Source organism: Camelina sativa, chromosome 2 (assembly GCF_000633955.1).
Source record: "Camelina sativa cultivar DH55 chromosome 2, Cs, whole genome shotgun sequence".
Classification (NCBI taxonomy): domain Eukaryota; kingdom Viridiplantae; phylum Streptophyta; class Magnoliopsida; order Brassicales; family Brassicaceae; genus Camelina; species Camelina sativa.
The window spans coordinates 4,960,918-4,985,918 of record NC_025686.1 but is presented as its reverse complement, the minus strand read 5'-3'; the positions used below and the strand labels follow the sequence as shown (position 1 = coordinate 4,985,918).

Below are 25,001 nucleotides of genomic sequence, written 5' to 3'. Positions count from 1 at the left end.
CAACGTTTTCAGATAGATATCAAAACAGGCCTTTGGTTGCTTCTTCACTCACCAAGGTAGGGTCAACTCGGGCTTTGGAAGAGTCCTCATCTTTGGACTCAAACCTAGAATAATTCTTCAGATAGCTAGGAATCAAGGGGAGCCTCCTCCACGTACCCACTGGGGGTGAAAAAGAGCAAGAAACTAATTAATTAAGAGCTTGTTTGAGTAAAAAAAAACAGTTAGACAATGACAAAACTTGGGCTTAGGATGCTCTTAATTACCCTCTGTTCATGTTCTAGACTAGAGAGATGCATGATGAAATTATCAAAACATGTGCTAGTTTTTTGCTTGCACACAGAGCAAACCCAGAAGGCAGGTTTACCCGTTTCATTGCACTTATCCTCCTCAAGTGTCCCTGCGGACAAAAAAAAGAGCAGCTAGTTCAGAAACATTCAACAAGACCGAGAGAGAGAGATGAGGACAAGGACACACCTGACAAAAAAAAGTTTTCCCAGAGTAGGTTAGTGGAGGCGAGAGAATCAAATGGGAAGTGGCGAGAGAATCAAATGGGAAGGGGAAGATGGTGTTGTATCTCTTATTTAGAAGGCTGAGAAGATAAGACACCTTTGGTACTGGACGGGATATAACCATCAAATTAGGTAGATTCTCCAACTAACGGAGAAAGATACCTTGAAACATGGCTTTGTGACCTATTTCAGATTTGGAGTAACCAGGTTACAAAACTATAAAGAGTCTCTCTCTACTTATCAATCATCAAGTTACTCTAAGAATGAGAAGAAGAATATCCTAACCGTAAGGGCCGTGAAAAAGAGAGACTCCAGCGGAAAAGACCGCTTCTAGGATACCACGAGGGACCTTTGATAGTACCCCAATGGCAATGATGGTGATAGGTTCAAAATAGCCTAATTTCCTCAAATTCCGTTTAATACACGAAACCACCCGACGAAAATCATAGCCATCAGGAACAGGAAACCTCTTTATGTCCCAATAGACCGATACTGGGGCCAAATCTGCCTCCATCTTTCAAAAGACTATACAAAAAAAAACAATTAAATTCAAAACGAGGTCTTCAATCTAGAACGAGAATCAAATATGAACTGACACCGAGATAGAGAACTTTGCTTATATGTACAAATATATAACTTGTAGGGAATCGATGAAGTTTCTAGGTGATAACAGGATTTTCACCCAGGGTATCAATTCCCTATGCAGTTGTAGTACAAAGGGTTATCAATCCAAATGGTTGTTATGCTAGCAAATAAGATATGATTAGAACAGAGCAAGTCAAGCCAAACAATTATAGAGATTTTATCTAACAACCTAGAAGAAATAAAAAAGAACAATAAAGCAAGAACCACACGACCTAAGTACTCGATGCAATCATTCGAGTACAGGATCGGGTGGGGTGATCGGATCAAGTAGTCAAGGATGAACAGCTCGAAGGTATACACGAAGCTGGTGGTCGAGTACCAGTTCGAGTAAGGGGTCGAGTTACAGAAAAAAGTTAAACAATCAAGATACGAAAGCTCCTAAGGATGGGGTAATTTACTCATAAGTGTTCCTGACTAATTTGGGACGTCCTACATGCCTCAAGCAAATATTCCCTAGACAATGAATCCCTTAAATCTTGTTAAAACACTCTCGTGATAGAAACAATCAACCTTGGTTACTCCCCTACCCAACTCTCGTTGGAGAAACATGACCAAGCAGGCATTACAAACCAGTTCATTATTGTCAATAAACTCCTTACACATCTAATCTCTTAGGCTAAGTGAGTAAATCTCTAGCATTGATTGTATCAAGCATTTCAACAACATCTCTGGATGGTAAAACACTCTAGATCTAGTCTCAATCTCTCGGTCTAAAAATAGCATTAAAAACACCAATCTAGAAAGGAATTTATATAAAGTAAACATTCAAGCTTAGACATCCTAACCGATCAAGAACACATATTTTCTATCCCATCCCTAGAAACTTTGTTTCACTACTCAGATCACACTGAAGAAAGCATAAAAACGCAAATGAAAGTAAAATGCATTGTATTGAAAATAAAATAAAAGTAGTAGAGTACAGAATCGAAAACTAGAAAGAGTAGAAAAAGAAAGCAAAATCGAATACTAACAAAGTGGAAAAAGTTTTTGAGTCCCTCAAAATCTATCTCAGAAGCTCTCGCTCTCTGTTCTGAGTGTCTGCGGCATGCTTGGGGGTTATATATGGAAACCCTTTTAACCTAGCTGCTCAGTCCTGCCCGAGGGTCTGCTCGATCCGGTGCACAAGGATAAGGTCGGGTTGTTCCTCGGGCAGGTCTTCAGGTTGTTCTTCCTGCTCTTAAATCCTCTTTGATCGGGTTGAGGTCCGGACTGATCTTCTTGCACAATAGCTCCTTCAGGTACATGCTCGGGTTTCACCTTATTTTTCCTATTTAAGGCTCTAAAGCAATAGTTTTCATCCAAAATGCAAAAATGCAAGAATGAAGCACCCTAAATGGCCTAAATATAAATTCCTATAGTTAATGACCTAAAAATGTTAAGGTTAGTATATATATATAATGCAGAATATGGATAAAAAGGGTGTTTAAAACATGTAAATTAGAGAGTTATCACTAAGATAATGAGATAAGAGCGAGAATTTTACCTGAGACATAAAAGCAAAATTGGTTGGATCTCGATATCGACTAGGGTATCGAAATCCCTGATTGATAGAGATGATGATATACCAATGCTGCAAATATATAAGGTTGACTATGGACTTCGCTTCAATGGGCTTACAGTTTGTATGAATCAGTTTGTTATGATTTTGAGTTACATTAACTATAGTTTTTTTTTTTAACAGTTACATTAACCATAGTTAGATAGATACTGTTTACATAATAATTACTTTTGATAAAAATGGAAAATTAACATTCATTTTTTTTTTTGGTTTGGGTGATTTTCTTTATATGTGTCTACTAAAGAAGGGGCTAATAAACAATGATAAGTATATATTTTAATATTTTATACTAGTAGAGTCGGCATATCTAAGAAGCTGATAAATTATCATTGATATGAAAAGTTTTTTTTTTTTTGATAATTCAGGAGTGATCCTAAATGTTTTCTAGATCCAAACACTAATCTCCTGGGGCATAAGAATCCATATTAAATTTCGAACTCTCGTGGCCAATACTACTCGAACCCAAGTGGCGGGACTTTTCTCCCTTTATCACTTTATCACTGGACCAATGCTATTTGAAAAGTTTTATCATATAGTAAATTTCCATGAATCATTATCATAAACTAAATTCCCATGAAATCGATAGAAAAAAAAAGAATTATACATCGATGAACAAAACAAAGGTCAATAATTTTAAAAAACAACTATCTTATAAATTAAATTAGTGAAAACATATGTATTTTGTTTTAAAATAAGTAGATAGAAAAGAAAATTACTTTAGCATTAGTGAAAAGTAAGTCGCTGTTTCAAAATTGACCTTATTAATCAAATCATCAACATCGAATGAATTAATGAAATAAGTTAACCAAAAATTATTAAATATATATTATACATTATAGTTTATGTAACTCTGAATTACATAGTTTTTTGAATAAATTTCAATTCTAAATAATATTATCAACAATAGTTTTTTGCTTCCCCACTTTGTTTCATTTTAAATGGTAGTTTTTTTTTTTGTCATCTCATAAAACCAAAGAGTCTGAAACACACCAGTTCAAAGAAAAAAAAACAACACTAAAAACAAAATGAAACAAAGCATTATTCTTCTGCCCGCATTTGATCATGAAGCCAAGATGACCCTCCAAATGCTAAATAAGACTGAAACCTATCATCCTTTATAACACTTTTTGCTATAGCCGAAGCTACCTTGTTTGCCGAAGCTGCCACATGATGACACTCCCAGTAATGAAATTCACTCAAGATACTATGGATGTCCCGTAAAATATAACATTAACGTGGCCAATCTTGAGGCTCGTTGATGGCCGCTACCACTGAAGCATCATCAATGACTACTTCAATTTTTGTAATAGGAAGGATTAAGAGAGCATCCAACGACCATCTGAAACATCTGAGTGCAGCAAATATAGAAGACTCATCTTGAACAAATGCCTCGCGTGCATGAAAGAGCACATGTTCTTGAGAATCACGCGCGATCCAACTACCACCAGACATCGAAGACTTATTAATCCATGAGCATGCTATATTACACTTGACCACACCTTCTACCGGTTTACGCCACTTCTCCTCAAGCTTTGATGTCTGCATATGCAACCCAGACTCCATACTAGAAATTTTATTCTAAGCATCTTTCCACTGGGCATATTCAATTAACGCTTTTAAGACCAATTCTCTTAAATCACCACGCTTGCCCTGAAAGACGAAATTGTTTTTATACTTCCAAAAACCCCACAATAACCAGGGAATAGCCAATCTAGATTCCTCAGGAAATTCATTCCTCTCTATCAAGCCCAACAAATGTTCCCAGTTTGCTTCCACTTCAGTGCCCGAGAAACCATTGGCCGGCACAAGGATGTTAGCTAGAGCAAAAACCTGTCTTGCCACCGGGCAATTAAACATGGTATGGCATATAGTTTCAAGCGCATAACCACAAACAGAACATCCAATATCAACATGTAACCCTCTTGAAGCTAAGCGATCCGAAACAGCTAAAGCACCCGACAACATACGCCATAAAAAAATTTTGATCTTTGGAACAATTTTCAAACCCCATACCTTAGCTTTTAAACTATCATTCCTTTTATCCACCTCTAATCGCGACTCATAGAGAGACGATAATGCTCGACACAGCCAATACCCAGTCTTCACCGAATAAGAGCCTGACTTTGTATAAGGCTAGAAATAACGATCTGTCCTATTCTCCGCAATCTTCATCGCCAAAATCTGCTTAGCATCTAAGGGAGGAAAAAGACAATTGACCTTGTCATTATCCCAATTCCCACTCGTTGGATCCCTGAGCTCTGCGACCTTCAAGTTTACTTCAAAGACTGACTGTAAACGATATGGAGCTCTGGGATGCGTCTCAAAAAGCCATTTGTCATTCCAGACATACGTATCAGCCCCATTACCAATCAAATTCATCAAACCCTTCTTCAACAGCTCTCTTCCATGCATAATGCTCCTCCACGCATAGGAAGGTCTTGTTCCCTTTCCACACTCCAGAAATGAATTCTTTCTGAAGTATCTACTTTTGTAAAACCTGGCCACCAGAGACTCCGGGGAGTTAAGAAGGCGTCATGCCTGCTTAGCTAGCAGAGCTTGATTAAAATCTCTCAAATCTTTAAACCCCAGACCACCTTCATTTTTGGATTTACACATCTTACTCCAGGCCACCCATGCAATCTTCTTCTGACCTTGACAATTGTTCCACTAAAAATCACGCATAGCACTGGTAATCTTTCTGCAAAGATTTTTGCTTAGACAAAATCACGACATCGCATAAACAGGCAAGGCCATGGCTATTGATTTCAGCAATATGTACTTGCCACCTAGAGACAAAGATTTGGCATACCATCCTTGAAGCCTGTGCTGCAACTTATCTCCAATAAAGGCAAGCAAAGCTTGTTTTGAACCACTGAAACACTCTGGTAACCTTAAATAGGATCCCGCTCCTCCCCCCTCAGCAATGCCAAGTGTTTGCTTTACCATTAGCTTAACGGATTCAGCAACCTTTCTCCTAAATGTAACTGCGGATTTGGCAAAAATTATTCTCTAGCCTAATGCTCTGCATACAAGTTCAGGCATTCAAGAATTTCATCACATTCCTCCTTTGTAGCTCTGCAAATGAACAAACTGTCATCGGCAAACAACAAATGTTGTACAGTCGGACATGACTCATTAAAGCTGAATCATATTATCCTCTGTTGTAGTCTCTTTCTTTCTATTATATGAACCAGAGCCTCAACACATAGTATGAATAAGAAAGGCCATAGCGGATCACCTTGTCTAATCTCCCGGTCCGGTTTGACAAACCTAAAAGCACTACCATTGATTAACATCAAGTATGTCACAGTCCTAACACAAAACATCACCCACTGTATCCACTTACTATGAAAACCCATCTTAACAAAGAGGCATTCTAAAAATTCCACTCCACACGATCGTAAGCTTTGGACATATATGTTTTGATTGCTATGTATTCCTCAACAAATTTGGCATTGGTTCTAAGAGCATGGACAATTTCATGGGCGATAAGGATATTATGTGATATTAGCCGACCAGCCACAAAGGCTCCCTGAGTTTCAGAAACCAGCTTTGGCAAACACTGCTTCAGACGAGAACACAAAACCTTTGAAATAATCTTGTACAAGACAGAAGAAAGGCTGATTTGTCTCATATCAGTCATCTGACTGGCATTAGTCTTCTTAGGGATGAGGCAAATATTAGTGTGATTCCAATCCTGAGGAAAACTCCCTGTTTCAAAGAACCCTTGCACTACATCAATAATGTCTTGCCCAACTATATCCCAATACCTCCGAAAGAAAACCCCAGTCCAACCATCCGCCCCTGGAGCACTATCTTCTTTAATATTGAAAGCAGCTTGCTTAACTTCGTTCGCAGAAACTGGAGCCGTCAGTCTTTGATTCATCTCATCTGTAACCCTTGTCTCCATACCCTCAAGCAACTCTTCGAAGCTATCCGAATCAGATGACTTAAAAAGCTCAGAAAAATACTCAGCCGCTATATTACCTTTTGACCCCTCCTCAAAGTGCTCATTCCCATTCTTATCGATCAACGAATGCAGCCTGTTCTTCAATTTTTTAAATTTAAGACAACCATGGAAAAAGGCAGTATTTTTGTCATCTGCATGTGACCAAGCTTCCCTGCTCTTTTGCTTCCAATATAGTTCCTCATCACGGTAAGCTGCAGCCAGATCCCATTTGATTTGCTGTAATCTCTGAAAGTTAGGAAATTGTTTCGTTGATTCCTCCTCCAACTCTCTCCGTAACTTATGTATTAATGTCATGGAATTCGAGGGATTTGCTTTCTTCCACCTAGACAAGGCTCGTCTGCAACGCACTAAACTATATGTGACTGATCCTCCAGATCCAGCCTGTACTCTCTTCCAATGCTGCTTAATAATAGCGGTTGTCTCTTGTTTTTGAACCCATCTTTTATCAAATACAAAACGCCCTATGAACCTTGTGTGATCACCAACTAACCGAGTAATAATTGGTCTATGATCTGACCCCATGAACTCCAAATATTCAGTATTAACTCTTGGGAACAAATCAAACCAAGCACTATTGGCGAAGCTTTTATCCAAACGACATTGTACCCATACATTCTCTCGTTTGCCATCCCAAAAAAGACGATTTCAAAAACTAGGAACCTCTTTCACTCTACAGCTTCTCGCCATTGTCCGAAAGGGAAAGAAAGAGCTCTCTAGTCTTCTTGGTCCTCCCAGCTTCTCCGAATTATCCATGATTTCATTGAAATCACCAGTAAGAAGCCAAGCTTCATTTTTTTGGATCTCAATTCTTGTAAACCGCTCCCAAACCTCCGGTCTTAGATGTCTGACAGGATCACCATACACAAAGGTGATGTAGAAGATTAGACCACCTTTAGTAATACGCGTATCAATTATCCTTGAGTCAGAACTTAGCACTTCCACAGTATAAATGTCTTTCCAAAACAATGCTAGTCCACAACTTAAACCAACCGGATCCACTATATGAACTTGATCATAACCCAATCACTCATTAATCCCAAAACGTGTTATCTAAAGTGTTTAGTTTTCAGGAAGAACAAAAAATTTGGAAAATATTTCATGACGCATTTCCCTAAAACCTCGAACTGCCGAGGAGCTCCCCATTTCCTTAAATGATGGTTTAGGAAATTTGGTTCTTTTTTTTTAGATTATGGTCTCGTTATCTTATACAAATATTTATTACTAGTAAGAAGCCTTATACAACAATGAATTATTTAAAACCAAATCAAAATTCGAAAAGCTTTTAGCTCCATGACAAGTGGCGTTGTTTAAGATTTAAAATTATCCTAATATCGTAGCACGAACAAAATCATAGCCAAGTACGACTTTTATATACATCTACTCTCTCTCTCTCTCTCTCGAAGATTCCGTGTTACAGAATCATTTCCACATTTTAGAAATCAGAATTTTCACCAAACTCTCTCTTTAGCTCCTCTCTCTATGGATCGTAGCCACCAACCCGAATCCACGACCCGACCCGGAAACACCGTGGTCCTCTCCATAGACTGTCTAAAAGGAAGCTCCAAAAGCGAAGAATGGAGCGGCGATATGCTTCAAACCGGAGACATAGTGGAAGAGATCCGGATCGGTTCAGGACCCGGTTCGGCTATATTCAAAGCTCCGTTCAAAGGGGGCAAAGCTTGGCTTCAAAAGGTTCTACACAACTCTTTTAGGAATAAAGAAACTTCCATTGTTGTGAGAGTTCGTCGTGGCTCCGATGAGTTCTCCGATCTCTCTGCTTGTATTGTTCCTAATGACTCCGCCGGGAAGAAACAGTACATGCTTAGATCCATTGATGACCCGAATTATACCGTTGGGTTTTCGGATCGGACTGAGTCGGATTGTCTCGGTTTGCAAGGTGAGTTTAACTCGGTTTTGTTAAAATATCTTCTCTTTGTTTTGTTCTTTGTACTTTGGTTGACTTTTCGTGGCTTACGTGTTGACCTTTTCCTTTTAACTCATGTCGTGTTTCTCAGTTGGTGAATCTAATTATTGCTGTTTTTACTAATACGTACGATTTTTTTTCTTTTTGTATTAAGCTTAAGTTTTCATACTAATAAAATGTGTTTTTGACATAGAAGGAGCATGTTTGTGTGTCTTGCAAAACATTAAAACGATTTCATTTATTTGGAGTTATAATTTGATGATTAGTTATAAAACTGTTTCGTTTTTAACTTTAACAACAAAGAATATTTATTTTTAAAATATTTAAACCAAGAATGTTACTATTTCTTATTTTTTAATATTTAAATTCTTTTACATGATTTGTTTCATTATTTTATAAAAATTATTGAAAGTGGAATGTTATTATTTAAGGATTAATTATAAACTAATAAGACTGTTTCGTCGCTCAAACTTTAACAACAAAGAATATTTGATTATTAATTATAAAAACAAAAGTTCTTTAGACGAACTAACCAAGACGAATCTTACTATTTTCTAATTTTTTTATATTAAGAAGAATCTTTTAAATGATTTGTTTTCTTTTCTGATAAAAATAATTGAAAGTAGAAATGTGGAGATGCGGGGTATCGATCCCCGTACCTCTCGCATGCTAAGCGAGCGCTCTACCATCTGAGCTACATCCCCAATTTGATAAACAATGTGCAGAGTCAAGAGGATCAAGGATGGTGGAAGCATTGGTGAGAGCAAAGCTTCAAGATGGTTATGTTTCATATCCATGGGAAAGACGAATGCAAGAAGCTTTACCGATCTCTGGTTCTAGCAATTTCCTCTCCATTCTTTTTCTTCCCAAAGCTTCTGGTAATATATAGACATTGGTCTTACTTGTTAGTCACACATTCATTTTTATAAATCTCTATGTTTGAATAATGTTTTAACGATCTTTTCCGAAACTATAGCTTATGGTAGATCAGGTTCTCGGTATAATGACTTGGAAGACACACTTGCTCGTGCTAATGCTTGGTTAAGTTGTTCACAAGCTAATGGTGTTCCTATTGTCTTTATGAATATTCAGACTGAATCTTTGCTCACAAAGGTTAGAGATTTTGGTATTTTTTTTGTAACATTGTTTCTATGTAGAGAGATTGATATGAAAATGTTGATTGCATTGTGTTTTATATGGAAAAAAAAAAGATATCAGGAGAAACAGCGTCGGCAACGGTTAATACGACGTCACTTGCGGATTTGTCGAATCTTGCAAACGCAAGTCTCTATGGTTTCGAGGATTATCATGGAGTTGATATTGGTGTGGTGAGAGCGGTTAGGCTTTGGTTTGCTCCTCTTGGTGTTGAGTTCCCACTCGAAATCAAACTCAAAGATGACGATACCAAACTTGGCTTCTCCATTAGCCGCACTGAAGAGGTAAAAAAAAATCTTTATTGAATTTGTTGCATCACTAGGGACTAAAATTCAAATCATGGCTTTTATTTTATTTTTTTGGTAATATTCGGGACTTTTTACTACCCGTTCAGACAAAACTACCAAACAAAATCTTGTTCTTCCGCTTTATAGAGTTATGACTTTAAGATGTTTTCACACACATCAGATTTTGTTTACACCTAGAAAAGTTATCGTTTTATGAAGGTGGAGTTTTACATATAATTTAGCAAAACACTAAACTTTATGAAACAAAAAGTTAAGTTGAATACATCAATTTTTATGAAATCATAATCAACTACAAAAATATCCTACAAACCAAAGATATATTGATTTGTAAATTAAGACACATTTTGTAACATGATTTTGATTGGCAGGAGCTTTTCAAATAAAAATGAATTAGGAAAAAAATTTACATTTTAATATTTGAATTGAAACATTTCCTGGACAGGGTTTCATTTACGTTTCATCAGTGACGGACCACGAAGACGATAATGCACCAGCTGCAAGATCAGGTCTAAGCTCATTGTACAGAGAAGCAGCCAAGGCATCACGTCGTCTAGTGGTTTCCCGTGTGGGTAACCAGAAGGTATTGCCTTGGATGGTCTCATCCACAGGAGCAATTCGCTGCTACGACACGGTTTCGCTCAGCCAGAAACTGTCACTGCACCGTCACGCAAAAGTCCCCATAGGCCTCCACGTCTTTCTCTGGGACACCTCTGCCACGGCAGATTTCTCCTCGCCTCCCAGGAGTAGCAGTGCTGGGACTCACTTGCTGTTTAGTAGCGAAATGCTCGATTCCACCGAGTTTCCGCGGCTTAGTGAGGTTATACCACCGCGACAAGTTGGTGACAGACAAGTGATGCCATTGTCCGATGATGATGTGTTTAGATTTGAACGCGAAAATGCGGGCAATGCTTCGTTTAAGTTCCAAGAAATCCCTTTTACAAACGAGTCTTTGTGATGATGAAATTTGTGTGTGCTGTCGTTAATTTATGTTATATTTGGAGTTGGAGTTATGACTTGTGGGATATATTTTGATACGTGCATGTAAATAATTGGAATAACTCAAAGAGAGATGAACTAAGGTTAGTTAATTATATTAGATGTTTTAGTATGTAGTTTCCACCATTGATCTTTGTTTATGTTTTAATGGAAGTTTTTTTCTTAACTGCATAACTTAATTTAACTTAAATAAATCTCATGTTTCAGAGTCGACTATAACATATGTAAAAGCTCATATTGCATAATAAGGACTTCACAAGCATTGCCATCATCAACATTACGTACTCTTAAAATAATCGCCCTTGTCATAACTTAAACCATCTTCACTCACATTTAAATCATTGGTATTAATTATATATATATATATATATATATATATATATATTCGACCATCATAACCTCCGTTGGTGGCAATACAAACAGCTAACCTTAGTTCATCTCCTTGAGTGTTCCAACTATCCGCGCATGGAAACAATCGTAAGTCATGACCTAATCGACGCAGTCTAAGTGTCTTACTCAATGACTAGAATCGGATGAAAGAAAGATTGAATTATGACGAGTGTTTCAGAATTATCGCTCGACAAATTCCAAATTATTGTGTCAAGTTTCTTATATTATAGACAAAGCAAACTCATGTTTAACACATTAGTAAAACGTTGGTGTTTTCGAAAAAAACATAATACAAATTAAAATGTTTTGGTTTAGTGGAGAAGTTTGAGGTTCTTTTATCGTAAGATTGACTTAATTTGGATGGGCTCTCGATGACTCTTATCTATAATAACAGTGGGCTCATGTATCAAAAGATTTGCAATTTAGAGGATTTTCAACAAATGTCGCGTGATCTGTATGTAAATCAACGTCAACGATTTGTGATAATAGTATAAAATATTGCTTTAAGATGAATCAAGGGTGTACTTACCTATGAAGGTTTTGAATGACATGATTAATTAAGAAAAAAACAAATTAAAGGTGAAAAGTAATAAAATATTACAAGGGATATTTAACTCTTGTAATTGGAATATGGAAGTGACAACAAATTATTTATCTTTCTTAAAAGCACGCCGATGATTTTATTATTTTTGTATAAAAGGTTCACATGATGGGGTATTGCAAATACATATTGTCAATTTGCCATGATAAGTTTCTTTAATAAAAAAAATTAAGCTATAATATTGATTACTTGTAAGTTGTAAGTTGTAACCAATCCAGTTTCACCAGAAATGAACATGCAATATCAGCACCACCACCTAATATTAATAAATACACTATAATTACGTTATATTTTCCTTTTCTTGGTATGACTACCATTCACACGCACAAAATAATGGGTTTACATAATACTAAAAAAATAAATAGAAAAATGTTTTATTTCTTTGACATACTTTGATAAAAATGAAAACAAATACAACATCAAAAGAGGAAAAAACAAAAATATGAGTAGATTTAACAAAAAAAAAAAAGTCCTTGAAAAAGTTAGGGAAAAATGAAAAGTAACTAAAAAAAAGTTACTTAATAATGTAAACTTCTTGTTGGGTTCGTTCAAAGTTTTAAATCAAGTGGTGTATACTATATATAATAAAAATTTGATAAATAACTATTGTTGTTTTAAAATATATAGCTTTTAAATTATAAATATTTTATGTTTTGCAGTGAGCTGTATAATGTAACCAAGTTAGGTCAGAAATGCCGACCACAATTATAAATGTAAAATTTTCCAAATAAAAAAACCATGTGAAATCAATATTTTACTCTCTCTCTCTATTAAAAGAGAATAAAATAAAATAAAGTCGTGGAGGAAATGCACATCGAGCACATCACTATAATATTTAATTTTACAGAAAGATTAAGTTTAAACGTTTGAAAAATATAAAGAAAACATTAGACGATTAATAAATGGTTCGTTCTTATCTAAAACTCCAGGTTATTTAATTAATCTTCTTCTCTCTTTTTTTTTTTAATTTTTTTTTGGAGAACTAGATGTGCATTTCTATTGGTCAATGACTCGATGCTTCGTGGTCCCAAAATAAAATTGTATTTAAATGATTTTACGATTCATGATTGCTTCCATTTCCTGTAATTTAATTATTTATAATTTCATCAAATCTTTAATAGAATAAAAGAAAATGCCTTTTGCATTATGTTTACTTTTAAAATAAAAATTTCCATAATAGTTAGAGAAAGTGAAGAATAGCTAAAACAGGAGTTAAATAGGTCTAAGTTGTTTATAATTTAGAAATTTGTAAATTTGCTATATTTTTCAGAATAAATAATTTATGTCTACTAATATTTTAAGTGACTGTAACAACGTTCGACAACCTGAATCTTTTAATTCAAAATTTTCCACTGTCGTTGTTTATCTCCTTAAAAGATTTTATTCTGTTTTACAAATCAAAAACTCAAACTATACAATTTTACTTCAATAAAATAATGGTATTAGTTATTAGAAATTTTTTATTATTTTTGGGCATAAATTAGTTGGGTAGCTATAATTGTGACGAAGACTTTGGGAAATGTAAAAGGAAAAAAATGAATGTAAAGCCAACACATAAATATATTTAATATTTTAAAAAGTTTGCAAATATAAAATTAAAGTAAAAGTTAACAAAGACCTTCGGATTCCCACAATTACACGAAACAATATAAAATAGGAGTAAGTAAATAGTAAATACTAACCATCAGAATTCAGAACTAAACATAACAAAATATTTTATTTTAGTTTAATCTAAACATCCACTTATTTTGACATTATTTTTTTGCTGTCATGCATAAAATTAATACCAAAACTATATTAGAATGATCCTGTGGTCTCAATGAAAGTAAAAGTGAACATGTATTAGGAGAATCATGTTCGTCCTAGATAAAGTTGACCTATATACTAACATTTCTTGACTCGTTAGATGATTGAAAACTTCATACATTTGAGTTTAACCCTATCATCATCGATCACGTTTGTCATGTTAATATTGATCAAGTGAAAGAATTGGGCTCCAAATTTTTTCCATGGAATAATGAAACAAATGGGTAAGTGGGGGAGAAGATTAGAAGTTGGAACTTTTAATTACTAACTTTATATATTTTTGAGGAAAACTATGACAAAAATATATATCTATTTGTGCGATTTGATACGTTTTTGCTGGCCCCATGTAATTGTCATTCTTGCCTTTGGCCTTCTTTAATTGTTAGATGTTAAATAAATTTAAGTTATTTCTAGTATAATTTATTTATTCATCATTTTAGCAGCCTAGTTTTACTTGTCCTTTACTCCAAAGCCCGATTATTAATTAAGGAAAAGTATTTTTTGGATTGGAAAATTTTGAGTATTTAAAAATAAAATAAAACCCATGGCAAGAAAAATTGTATATTATTATTTTAAGAGAAACCAATATACACGCAGGCCATTGTCATTCACAAATTGTTTTTTTTCTAATAAATGAATTTTGTATAGCCACTTTAATTTTTGTCTACTATACTGTTTTCTTATTTAATTATTATTTTTATTTATTAATTCTTTCCCATCGGATTCCAGCTAAAAAAACACGAATATATATATATATATTCCTAAAAAAAGAAGTTAATAAATAATTTCATTGTGAGTTTAGTATATTACAGNTATTTTTGAGGAAAACTATGACAAAAATATATATCTATTTGTGCGATTTGATACGTTTTTGCTGGCCCCATGTAATTGTCATTCTTGCCTTTGGCCTTCTTTAATTGTTAGATGTTAAATAAATTTAAGTTATTTCTAGTATAATTTATTTATTCATCATTTTAGCAGCCTAGTTTTACTTGTCCTTTACTCCAAAGCCCGATTATTAATTAAGGAAAAGTATTTTTTGGATTGGAAAATTTTGAGTATTTAAAAATAAAATAAAACCCATGGCAAGAAAAATTGTATATTATTATTTTAAGAGAAACCAATATACACGCAGGCCATTGTCATTCACAAATTGTTTTTTTTCTAATAAATGAATTTTGTATAGCCACTTTAATTTTTGTCTACTATACTGTTTTCTTATTTAATTATTATTTTTATTTATTAATTCTTTCCCATCGGATTCCAGCTAAAAAAACACGAATATATATATATATATTCCTAAAAAAAGAAGTTAATAAATAATTTCATTGTGAGTTTAGTATATTACAGTAACACGCTATTACACATTTCCTTTTCACAATATTTTATTTATTCAATATTAAAGTAAAAATGGACAGACATGGAAAAACAAAAAGTTACGATGGAAATTAGCTGAAAGCATTAAACAAATCATACAATAAAAAATCAAATCCATGATCAAATACCATTATTTAATGTCAAGATTCTAAAAAAAAAATAGATTATCAATATTTTTTTTATTCAATCTAAAATGACATAGCATAAATAAATCTAATTTCCCTCACTTTCTTCTCCAACATTTTCCTATTTTCCTTCCTAATTTTCCAACCTCTGTTCTTAGCAATATATTTCTTATATATTCAGTTTAATTTTCTTGTTCTAGATCTTAATTATATTTCTTTATCCTTAATCATCTTTTGTTTATCTTTAATCAAAAAAAACCCAAAATCTTTGATTTTTCTTGAAAAAAAGTTAGAAGAAAATAAAGGAAAACTAACCAAAAACAAGAAAAAAATAAGCTAATGGCTTTAGATATGGAGTCTACCGGAGAAGCTGTTAGAACAACCGTCGGTAACGGCAGCGGTGTTACGGTGGTTAGATCCGACGCACCGTCAGATTTTCACGTAGCTTCAAGATCAGAAAGCTCAAACCAATCTCCCCCCGGCCCCTCTGTCACTCCTCCTCCTCCTCCACCACAACCGTCGTCTCATCACACAGCTCCTCCTCCGCCGCAAATATCTACGGAAACGACGACGGCGATGGAAGGTATCCCCGGTGGACCAATTAAGAAGAAGCGTGGACGGCCAAGAAAGTACGGACCGGACGGGGCTGTTGTAGCGTTATCTCCTAAGCCTATTTCATCAGCTCCGGCGCCGTCGCATCTTCCGCCGCCGGGTTCACACGTCATCGACTTCTCCGCCTCTGAGAAACGTAGTAAAGTGAAACCAACCAACTCTTTTAACAGACCAAAGTATCATCATCACCAAGTTGAGAATTTAGGTAACTATGTCTTCTTTGCTCTCTTTTTTTTTTTCTTTTTCTTGTCGGAATCTTGTTTCGTAGACCAATCTGACTCTATTGAGTATTGACAAAAAAAAAAAAAAAAAATTGGGGTTTTTGGGGATTTCATTTCCATGCATACTTTTATTATAAGTGGGGTCTCTAACTTATAAATTAGATCTCTTCTATGTTTTGTATCTATGTTTAATTTGTCTATAGTTATGGATGTGTCCTAAAGTTACAAGTATCTACATATATATGTCATGTTGTTGGTTGTCGCTTCTTAAATGCAACAGTAAGGTTAAATTAGTGACAATTTTATTACGTTAATTCATGTTTGTTTAGGTGAATGGGTTCCTTGTTCCGTCGGTGGTAATTTCACACCTCATATAATCACAGTCAACACTGGCGAGGTAAGTTCATCCAAACTGTTTTTCTTAGATCCGGCCCTTTGTTATTTTATCTTAGTTATATGAGTTTCGATGATGTGTTTTGGAATAATTAGGATGTAACAATGAAGATAATCTCATTTTCGCAACAAGGACCTCGTGCCATATGCGTTTTATCAGCAAACGGTGTTATTTCAAGTGTTACACTTCGTCAGCCTGATTCCTCTGGTGGCACATTGACATACGAAGTATGTGATTTTTTATCTCATCAACAAAATTTGTTGTTGTTGTTGATTTAATATATATTTTAATGATTTCTTGTGTTATCTTTCAGGGTCGGTTTGAGATATTATCATTGTCCGGCTCATTCATGCCTAATGACTCAGGCGGAACTCGGAGTAGAACTGGAGGAATGAGCGTATCGTTAGCAAGTCCCGATGGCCGTGTAGTAGGTGGTGGCGTAGCTGGTTTACTAGTAGCCGCGAGTCCGGTTCAGGTATGTTTAGGATGTTTTGCTTGTCCAAAAAGGTGCAAGTCTCTAACCGAAAAAATAAATTCAATTCTGTGTGTCTTGAATACAATAGGTGGTCGTAGGAAGTTTTCTAGCTGGCACGGACCAGCAAGATCAGAAACCGAAGAAGAACAAACACGATTTCATGTTGTCGAGTCCTACTGCTGCAGTTCCTATATCTAGCGCAGCTGATCACCGGACAATCCATTCGGTGTCTTCTCTTCCTACGAATAATAATACATGGCAGACTTCTTTAGCACCTGATCCAAGAAACAAGTCTTCGGATATTAACGTCAATTTAACTTGAAAGATTCCAATCTTTCTCTGTATGTTCGGTTCATCAAGTTCGTTTCGGTTGGTTATCCACATTAGGGGTTTAATATAATGGTAGTGTTTTAGGGTTTAGGGTCATATATTGGTCCCATTGTTTCATGTAGGATTTCCATCATTTAAATCGGATTGAATCATCTTGTTTGTTTAATTATAATTTTGTTAAAACCGGTCATGGTTTCCGGTTTTGCAAGTTATTGTACCAAAATAGGAAACTCATGTATCAGTTCAAAGTTACCCGGCTGTTCGATTTGGTAATATCTTTCTCTCTAAAACAGAGGTAGATAAAACCAAGATTGCTTTAATATTAATGTTAAACAATTTGAGTTCCTTCAATATAGTTAAACTTTTTTCCTGTAAAGGTCGATCAGAGCGTGTTACTTGACAGAATGTCAAACTCGATGCCATGTTGGGTGACTTGGGTCATATACGTTAACCTCACACCTGAATCGAAAGTCCGAAACATGTCACCAGACTCTAAACTAGCCCGATATAACCTTTTTTTAGTTTCATGTCCAAGTATAAAACCCAAAATATCACACGATTTAATCTAAGCTTAAAAAAAAAAACACTTTGGGTGCAAATGGTTGCACAATTGAAAAGGTTGAAGGAGTTGAAAAAAATTATTCAACCAACTTTCACCATTTGAATGGAAGAGGTTGAAGAAGTTGGAAAAAACTATTCAACCCATTCAACCTAAAAAGTTGAAAAATAAAACTAATCATACAGCAAATTTGTTCAACTTGTTCAACCACTATTTTGGAGATGAATGAGTTGAATAATGTTCAACCCAATTTTGTTCAGCTTAATATTTCCAACTCTTTTAGGCTGCAAATGGTTGCACGGTTGAAGAGATTGAACAGATTGAAAAAATTTAACCACTATTTTGGAGATGAATGAGTTGAATAATGTTCAACCCAATTTTGTTCAGCTTAATATTTCCAACTCTTTTAGGCTGCAAATGGTTGCACGGTTGAAGAGATTGAACAGATTGAAAAAATTTAACCACTATTTTGGAGATGAATGAGTTGAATAATGTTCAACCCAATTTTGTTCAGCTTAATATTTCCAACTCTTTTAGGCTGCAAATGGTTGCACGGTTGAAGAGATTGAACAGATTGAAAAAATTTAATCAACCAATTTTCACCATTTGCATTGTAAAAGTTGAAGATGTTGGAAAAAATTATTCAGCCCGTTCAACCCAAAAAGTTGAAAAAATAAACTAATCCTACAGCAAAAATCTTCAACTTGTTCAACCACTATTTTGGAGATGAATGAGTTGAATATTATTCAACCCAATTTTATTCAACCTATTTTTTCAATTTTGTTCAATTTTGTGCATCCATTTGCAGCCTAATTTTATGCAACCATTTGCAGTCTTTTTGTGTGTTTCAAGCATCTTGCAGAACAGTTTCATAGCTTCCTGTGGTAACCAAAACATTACCTAGTTTTGCGTAACCTTACTAAAAATCATCTCAGTCCAAGAAACACTAATCTTGCTGGAATAATTGGTTCGAAGAAGGTTGTTGCTTAGTTTCATGTCTCTGTAATTAGAATTCAAACCCCACCAGAAAAGAATGGTCTGAACATAGAGATAGCCACATAAACCATAAAGATATAGTAGTAACCTCATGAGCATGAACTGAGTTCCTATAAAATAAAGTTCGCCAATTCAATAACATGTTTTGGTTTGAACTGTTTAGGGTGGCTCAAGAACCAGATCAGACATTCTAAGCCCGAATAGATATACTCACTATCTCTAATCCAATCAAAGCATTCAAAGCCAGAACAGATTCTCTTGACTTAATCTACGACGTCTATAGTACAACACATCAAGCTTCGCTTGTTTCAGGAGACACAAGAAACCTTATAGCCTAGAACCTTGCAATGTAAGGATCAAGAATTTCCCACAATGAAGATACATTTTAAATTCATAAATTAAATCATGTGTAATCGTCGTTACGATTTGTGTAACGAACCGAAGAGGTATACCAAGAGGAAAAAAAAGAACAACAAAATTCATTAAAAAAAAAAAATGAAGAGCTACATAATGATTTGTCATGGCAAACAAAATCGGTGAAGTCCGGTGATTCTCCAACGTTAGATGTCTCCCAATGCCGAGTGTATCAACCTAAAAACAAGTAACAATTATGATTTTGTTTTCGTAAACATATCGATTAATAGAGATGGAAGATAAAGAAATGTACCAAAAGGATGTGATGAAAATGGAGAGAGCAATATGAGCAATCTTGTAAACTCGTTTCTTTTGCTCCCATTTATTCGTATTGTATATCTCTGTCACGTCTGCCAAATGTTCCCTTTTCACGTACCTTTAACCAGGAAATAAACAAAGAGAAAACATCATCAAAATTAAACCGGATTGGGTGAACCGAGTACCAGGTAAGTTTCGAATACGACATGATGATGATTGAGTAAAAAAATTTACTTACAGTCTAATGTTGTAGAAAAGGTGAGGAAGAGAGAAAACCGCCATGAACCAATGTCCGGTTAAGACATAGTATAAGCACAAAAGTCCTTGCAAACCGAATTCCGGTAGAATTAGCCGGTTTATCCTGGCGGACGAATCGAAAGGGTTTTTACGATCGAACTCTAGATCCGCCAAACATGTCAGCTGCATCAATACCATTGCAACTTATATTTAGATGAAATAATGACAACTTTTTCTTTTTTTTTTGATGAACTGATCCAACCTTGTATAAAAATTACCATAAACTAAATATTTTACTTAGTATAAACTACGAATTAATAAATCAAACCTGGTAAATAACGATGATGAGAAGGGTTACGAGGAATAAAAAGGAGATAATCCAATCGAGTAGATCACCCATCCTTCGTCGTCTTTTGCAACGTTGAATCTCTGTCGTCTCCGCCTTGTCTTTCTAACGTTGAGATACGGACGGTGTGTTGTTGTAATTTGGTCAAAGCTTTAGGAATTATACAGATATAATCTGATATTTTACAGAGATTATATACGGAATTAAATTTAGGAAAATTATATATATATTATCCCACTGGATCTGGTTGGATAAAGCTACTTATTTATTCCTATGCAAATTGAGAAATATGGCATATTTGGAAGTTTGACATTTGGGATTTGGCTTTGGGTTGACAAAAATATCTTTTTGTTTCTTTTACATACAATCAAATCCTTTTTGTATGCAACTTGCAAGTAACCAAATCTTATTTTGATCGTGCCTATTAATTAATTACGTTCTTGATATATAGGACAGTAATCTCTAATACCCTTATTCATCAAAACAATTTCTCAAAAACCCCTCAATGGTAAAAAGACAATATTACCCTTAATGAAGATTGTTAAAGGTTAAATATAATTAAATCGGTAAATGTTCAATGAAAAACACAATAGCTCAGTGGTTGCGAGTTCCATGCGCATCCGCGCGCCCAGAGTTCGAATCCCACTATGCGAGGTACAACTAGGGTGCGACGGGTACAACTAAAATGCGATGGGTACAACTGGAGGTACAACTAAGGGATATCCAGTACAACTGGATGTAGTTGTATGTTCAATTTTCTTTTCAAAATTGTTAGAGGGTAGTTTCGTCATTTCATTAAAGAAGCCTTAGTTGTACCTCCAGTTGTACCCATCGCATCTTAGTTGTACCCGTCGCACCCTAGTTGTACCCGTCGCACCCTAGTTGTACCTCGCATAGTGGGATTCGAACTCTGGGCGCGCGGATGCGCATGGAACTCGCAACCACTGAGCTATTGTGTTTTTCATTGAACATTTACCGATTTAATTATATTTAACCTTTAACAATCTTCATTAAAGGTAATATTGTCTTTTTACCATTGAGGGGTTTTTGAGAAATTGTTTTGATGAATAGGAGTATTAGAGATTACTGTCCTATATATATATACTACGTAACTAATTTCTCATCCATTAGTTACTTCTTAGTTCTAATATTCATAATGTAAATTTGAAATAACCATGATATATTTGGTTTTCTTTTTCACATTTGATTTTATATTAGAATGTATATATTTCTGACTTGATTAGCTTGAATTTATTTGAGCGGTGGCCTACATGAACTGAGTCAACCGACCATGGCTTGTTTAAATAGTTATACAAGTATGAAATAAGAATATCCTTTATTAAAAAGCATATCCGTTTCCTTAATGTGACTTTTGTAACGTTCTTCATTAAAATAAATTAATGCTATAAGTTGACTAAAAAAAACAAATACAATATGTGTGTATACTTGACCAAAACTTTTTAAAGAAAATTAATAAACTGAATATGCTCGATTGCAATCAGCCAATCGTCAAAGTGGACATTAAACCGGAACAAAATTGAAATGGACCAAACGAAATCAATTAGACCCGAAAAACATTGGGTTTTTTTTACATCAGCAGGTTCTTCTCCAAAATGGCAAAATCTCAAGTAAATTAAACCAAACCAAAAAGATGATTACAACTTAATTTGTGTTTCTCATATACCAAACCTAAACCAAAAACCAGAGCCAGAAACAAAACTGGGGTGTAAACCAAAAATGCTCACAAGTATCAGGGTACAAAAGACTCATAGCAGTAGCAGAGAATATAAAAAAATGAAACCATTCTGTTACAATTCGGATTTCATATAAAAATGAAGAAACTCGAATCGTAGTAGAGTACATTGACAAATATATAAATATACCTATAGTCTATAGGTATATATAGATCTATGTTGTACAATGAAGACATTTATACAAAGAAGTGAACCAATTGAATTAAGTTTGAGCTAGCACAAGTAAATATTATGTGTTGCCCCATCAAAACATATCAATGAAACAAATACGGGTTTGTAGTTCATTGAGCACATACCAACATGTTCCATATCTTCCTTGTCCTCCTCACGATCCTCCCAATCTTTTGTGCGATGAAAGATTCGATTAAATTCGATGAAGACGGAAGACTCCTTCTCACCGTAATCCGATTCTCCGGTTCCCTCTTTCTCATGTAGAAACTTCTACTACCTATTTCACCAATTACTTCGGTTTTCTCCAAACCTACAGGGTTAGTAACAATCCAAAACTTAGTGTTAATGTTTGTTCTGTTCCACAACTTGATCTCAATAGTTCAAATACTTTAAAGCTATATCTGTTTGGTTCTTAGATATGGAGTCTTACATTGGATACTGAAATGAGACTGATGTAGTTCAAAGGTAAGATCTCTATCGAGCTTCGGTGTTCGTCCTTCTTTACCGTACTTTTCCACAACCATCTTGATCACTTCTTCGACATTGCAACTCAGTTTAACCAAAGTCCTTACCGGACCAGGACTTCCTTCTACTGATACACTGATCATAACTTTAGCTGCTTCTCTTGTAAACCTGGATTTAGAAATAAGACAAACACAACCATTACAATTCAAAATCAAACTCAAACTGCTATGCATTAGAGTTACAAGACAATTGGTCGAATTGGACTGTCTCGAATGGGTTAATTTGTCTCATTTATAAATGTATGGGTACAATCTTATAAACTTTGAGACATGAAGGACTAAATTATCAATATTTCTAAGGAAACGATCTAATGTAATAACCTGTTGATTAATCAGAGAAGAAGAAGAAGACGGCGAAGAGAATCCAGACAATGACGGAGCTCAAGCGAAAACCTCCGAACGGATCTTAGAGAGGTAAACGATCTGCTCGGATTCTTCTTCGCTTTGGGAAGAGTACGGAGGAAGCAAAAGTAAAAAAGATGTTTTGTTTGTTGGCTTGGAAATTAAGAATTCATTTTATGTGCTTTTAAAAATACTTTCAATAATTTATGTTTTTAATTTACCAATAATTTTAATTTAGATTTTTGTTTTTTTTAATATTTTATTTTTCTCCCTTGTTTTTTTCTCCACAAATGATTGTATTTTATATTTATGTTTTAGTAAGTACTTTTATAGATGTTTGATTTTGTTCATATATATTTCAGTGTATATATATATATATACACTCTTATATTATAATTTAAATGCACTGCAAAGATTTCATATGGTCTTCCAGTATTTAATTATTTTTGAACCATTGGATTACAATAACTAATTATGCTTTTTGTAAATACTATGGGTCTGACTGGTTCAACCGCAGCGTTTGTGGTTGCGGTTGCGAGAGAATATGAAAGCGGGTGGTCGCGGTTTCAAGCGTTATTAATCGTTTTGAATGATTAGTTTATCATTTTAAAATCGGTTTGCGGGAGTTTACGATTGGATAACCAGCGGGTGCAATAGTGGTTAAAACATAATAAATATAATATATAATTATATAAATGTTTAAAAATACCAAAAATTTTATTAAACTTGATTTATAATTAAAATTTATTAAAATAAATAATCAAATAATTATTTAAAAAAACAGTTAAGATCACATTGAAATACTTATTACTTTATGCATTTGACTTTTTACCAAAAACTTTAATCAAGTAATTTGATAAATGACAAAACATATGTTTTAGATCGTAGATCTTCTTTCTTAAATCTCACACCCTCAATAAGTTATGCGGGATAGTATTTGCATCAATTGTAATGATCAAACGAGAGTTGAGAAGATTCAATCGTGAGTTGTTTTTATATTTTCACAAATAATCTTATTTTCTTCAATTTCTGATAAAATGTTATATTTTTATTTAGATTTTTTTTTAAATTACATGCGATGTGCCATTAAATTTATATCAAGTTTTCCGGATATTGTTAATTGAAATCTTATTTTTTAATATTATCAATCGTATCCGTACTTCATTTTCTCCCATTATTAATGAATAAAATAGTTAGGTAAAAGATATATAAAAAATATTTCATTATATTTATCATTGATTTGTTTCTAGTTAAAAAAAAAATTTCAAACGCAATCAACTGCAACCGCAAACGCTTGCGGAAAACGGCTTTTGAATTTCAGTGGTTTGAAACGGTTGGGAGCGATTTAGAGTGATTGAAAGCGGTTTGTGTGATTGATACCAATCGCTAGCAACCGCTACCACCCACAAACGCAGCATTTGTGGGAGGTAGCAAGAGAACCAATCAACACCTATTTGACCACCATATTTAAACGCAACCACATCTTATAAATATAGACAAAAATATGATTTAAATATGTCTATTTCTATCATTTTTATTTTTAAACATTGTATTTCTTTAATCTACAGATACCATAATTTAGGTTGTAATGCAGTTTCTCTTACAAAAGAAATATGAGAAATTGGTATTAAACCAAATCGATATAGATTTTGGTGCACTTATAACTAATCTTAGAGTCTAAACTTTAATTAGAAATCAGAAAAAAAATACAACCAAACTTGGCTAAGCGATGAGCTATTGTACTAAAAGACATATTTAAAAAGTAAAACTTATGGAGGAGAATTTTGGTGTCCAATGATCAATGATTGAATATTAAGGAGGAGATTTGCAATTTTGGCAACGAATTGAGAATCTTGTAAATGTGGATTTCACAATCTCATTCAAAACAAACTAATATAAAGCCGTAAATCCAACTTTTTGTATAGTAGATAACAGCTTTTGTTTCTGCCTTTCAAGTGGAAGAGACATGTTTAAATTGAAGATAAACCCCATGTCAAATGGCTA

General features: G+C 34.4%; 4 protein-coding genes and 1 non-coding gene across 5 annotated transcripts; 2 read left to right on the top strand and 3 right to left on the bottom strand.

Annotated features, from left to right (window-relative positions):
• Positions 8,029–11,177, top strand: LOC104717848. The gene is made up of 5 exons (XM_010435485.2): positions 8,029–8,579; positions 9,332–9,484; positions 9,583–9,719; positions 9,818–10,045; positions 10,512–11,177. The coding sequence occupies exons 1-5, from the start codon at positions 8,162–8,164 to the stop codon at positions 11,022–11,024; spliced, it is 1,449 nt and encodes a 482-aa protein (XP_010433787.1). The 5' UTR covers positions 8,029–8,161; the 3' UTR covers positions 11,025–11,177.
• TRNAA-AGC lies at positions 9,238–9,310 on the bottom strand. Its single transcript has one exon. It is a non-coding gene; the product is annotated as a tRNA-Ala (tRNA).
• LOC104717839 (AT-hook motif nuclear-localized protein 1) lies at positions 15,269–17,747 on the top strand. The gene is made up of 5 exons (XM_010435474.2): positions 15,269–16,181; positions 16,527–16,594; positions 16,687–16,818; positions 16,905–17,066; positions 17,155–17,747. Exons 1-5 carry the CDS (start codon positions 15,704–15,706, stop codon positions 17,386–17,388), a joined length of 1,074 nt encoding a protein of 357 aa, XP_010433776.1. The 5' UTR covers positions 15,269–15,703; the 3' UTR covers positions 17,389–17,747.
• LOC104717830 (protein cornichon homolog 5) lies at positions 19,331–20,517 on the bottom strand. Its single transcript, XM_010435464.2, has 4 exons — positions 20,189–20,517; positions 19,862–20,043; positions 19,619–19,741; positions 19,331–19,542 (listed from the first exon to the last, which is right to left on the bottom strand). Exons 1-4 carry the CDS (start codon positions 20,258–20,260, stop codon positions 19,512–19,514), a joined length of 408 nt encoding a protein of 135 aa, XP_010433766.1. The 5' UTR covers positions 20,261–20,517; the 3' UTR covers positions 19,331–19,511.
• On the bottom strand, positions 22,054–23,130 carry LOC104717819 (uncharacterized protein At4g22758-like). The gene is made up of 2 exons (XM_010435454.2): positions 22,562–23,130; positions 22,054–22,441 (listed from the first exon to the last, which is right to left on the bottom strand). The coding sequence occupies exons 1-2, from the start codon at positions 22,827–22,829 to the stop codon at positions 22,242–22,244; spliced, it is 468 nt and encodes a 155-aa protein (XP_010433756.1). The 5' UTR covers positions 22,830–23,130; the 3' UTR covers positions 22,054–22,241.

Excerpts from the sequence above, each read along its gene's own strand:
- LOC104717848 (XM_010435485.2), top strand. The coding sequence starts at position 8,162 with ATGGATCGTAGCCACCAACCCGAATCCACGACCCGACCCGGAAACACC. Across the intron at positions 8,580-9,331 it reads GGATTGTCTCGGTTTGCAAG|AGTCAAGAGGATCAAGGATG; the intron begins GTGAGTTTAACT and ends AACAATGTGCAG. Across the intron at positions 10,046-10,511 it reads CCATTAGCCGCACTGAAGAG|GGTTTCATTTACGTTTCATC; the intron begins GTAAAAAAAAAT and ends TTTCCTGGACAG.
- LOC104717839 (XM_010435474.2), top strand. The coding sequence starts at position 15,704 with ATGGCTTTAGATATGGAGTCTACCGGAGAAGCTGTTAGAACAACCGTC. Across the intron at positions 16,182-16,526 it reads TCACCAAGTTGAGAATTTAG|GTGAATGGGTTCCTTGTTCC; the intron begins GTAACTATGTCT and ends ATGTTTGTTTAG. Across the intron at positions 16,819-16,904 it reads GTGGCACATTGACATACGAA|GGTCGGTTTGAGATATTATC; the intron begins GTATGTGATTTT and ends GTTATCTTTCAG.
- LOC104717830 (XM_010435464.2), bottom strand. The coding sequence starts at position 20,260 with ATGGGTGATCTACTCGATTGGATTATCTCCTTTTTATTCCTCGTAACC. Across the intron at positions 19,742-19,861 it reads CTTTTCTACAACATTAGACT|GTACGTGAAAAGGGAACATT; the intron begins GTAAGTAAATTT and ends TCCTGGTTAAAG. Across the intron at positions 19,543-19,618 it reads ATTTTCATCACATCCTTTTG|GTTGATACACTCGGCATTGG; the intron begins GTACATTTCTTT and ends ACTTGTTTTTAG.
- LOC104717819 (XM_010435454.2), bottom strand. The coding sequence starts at position 22,829 with ATGCATAGCAGTTTGAGTTTGATTTTGAATTGTAATGGTTGTGTTTGT. Across the intron at positions 22,442-22,561 it reads GTCTCATTTCAGTATCCAAT|GTTTGGAGAAAACCGAAGTA; the intron begins GTAAGACTCCAT and ends CTAACCCTGTAG.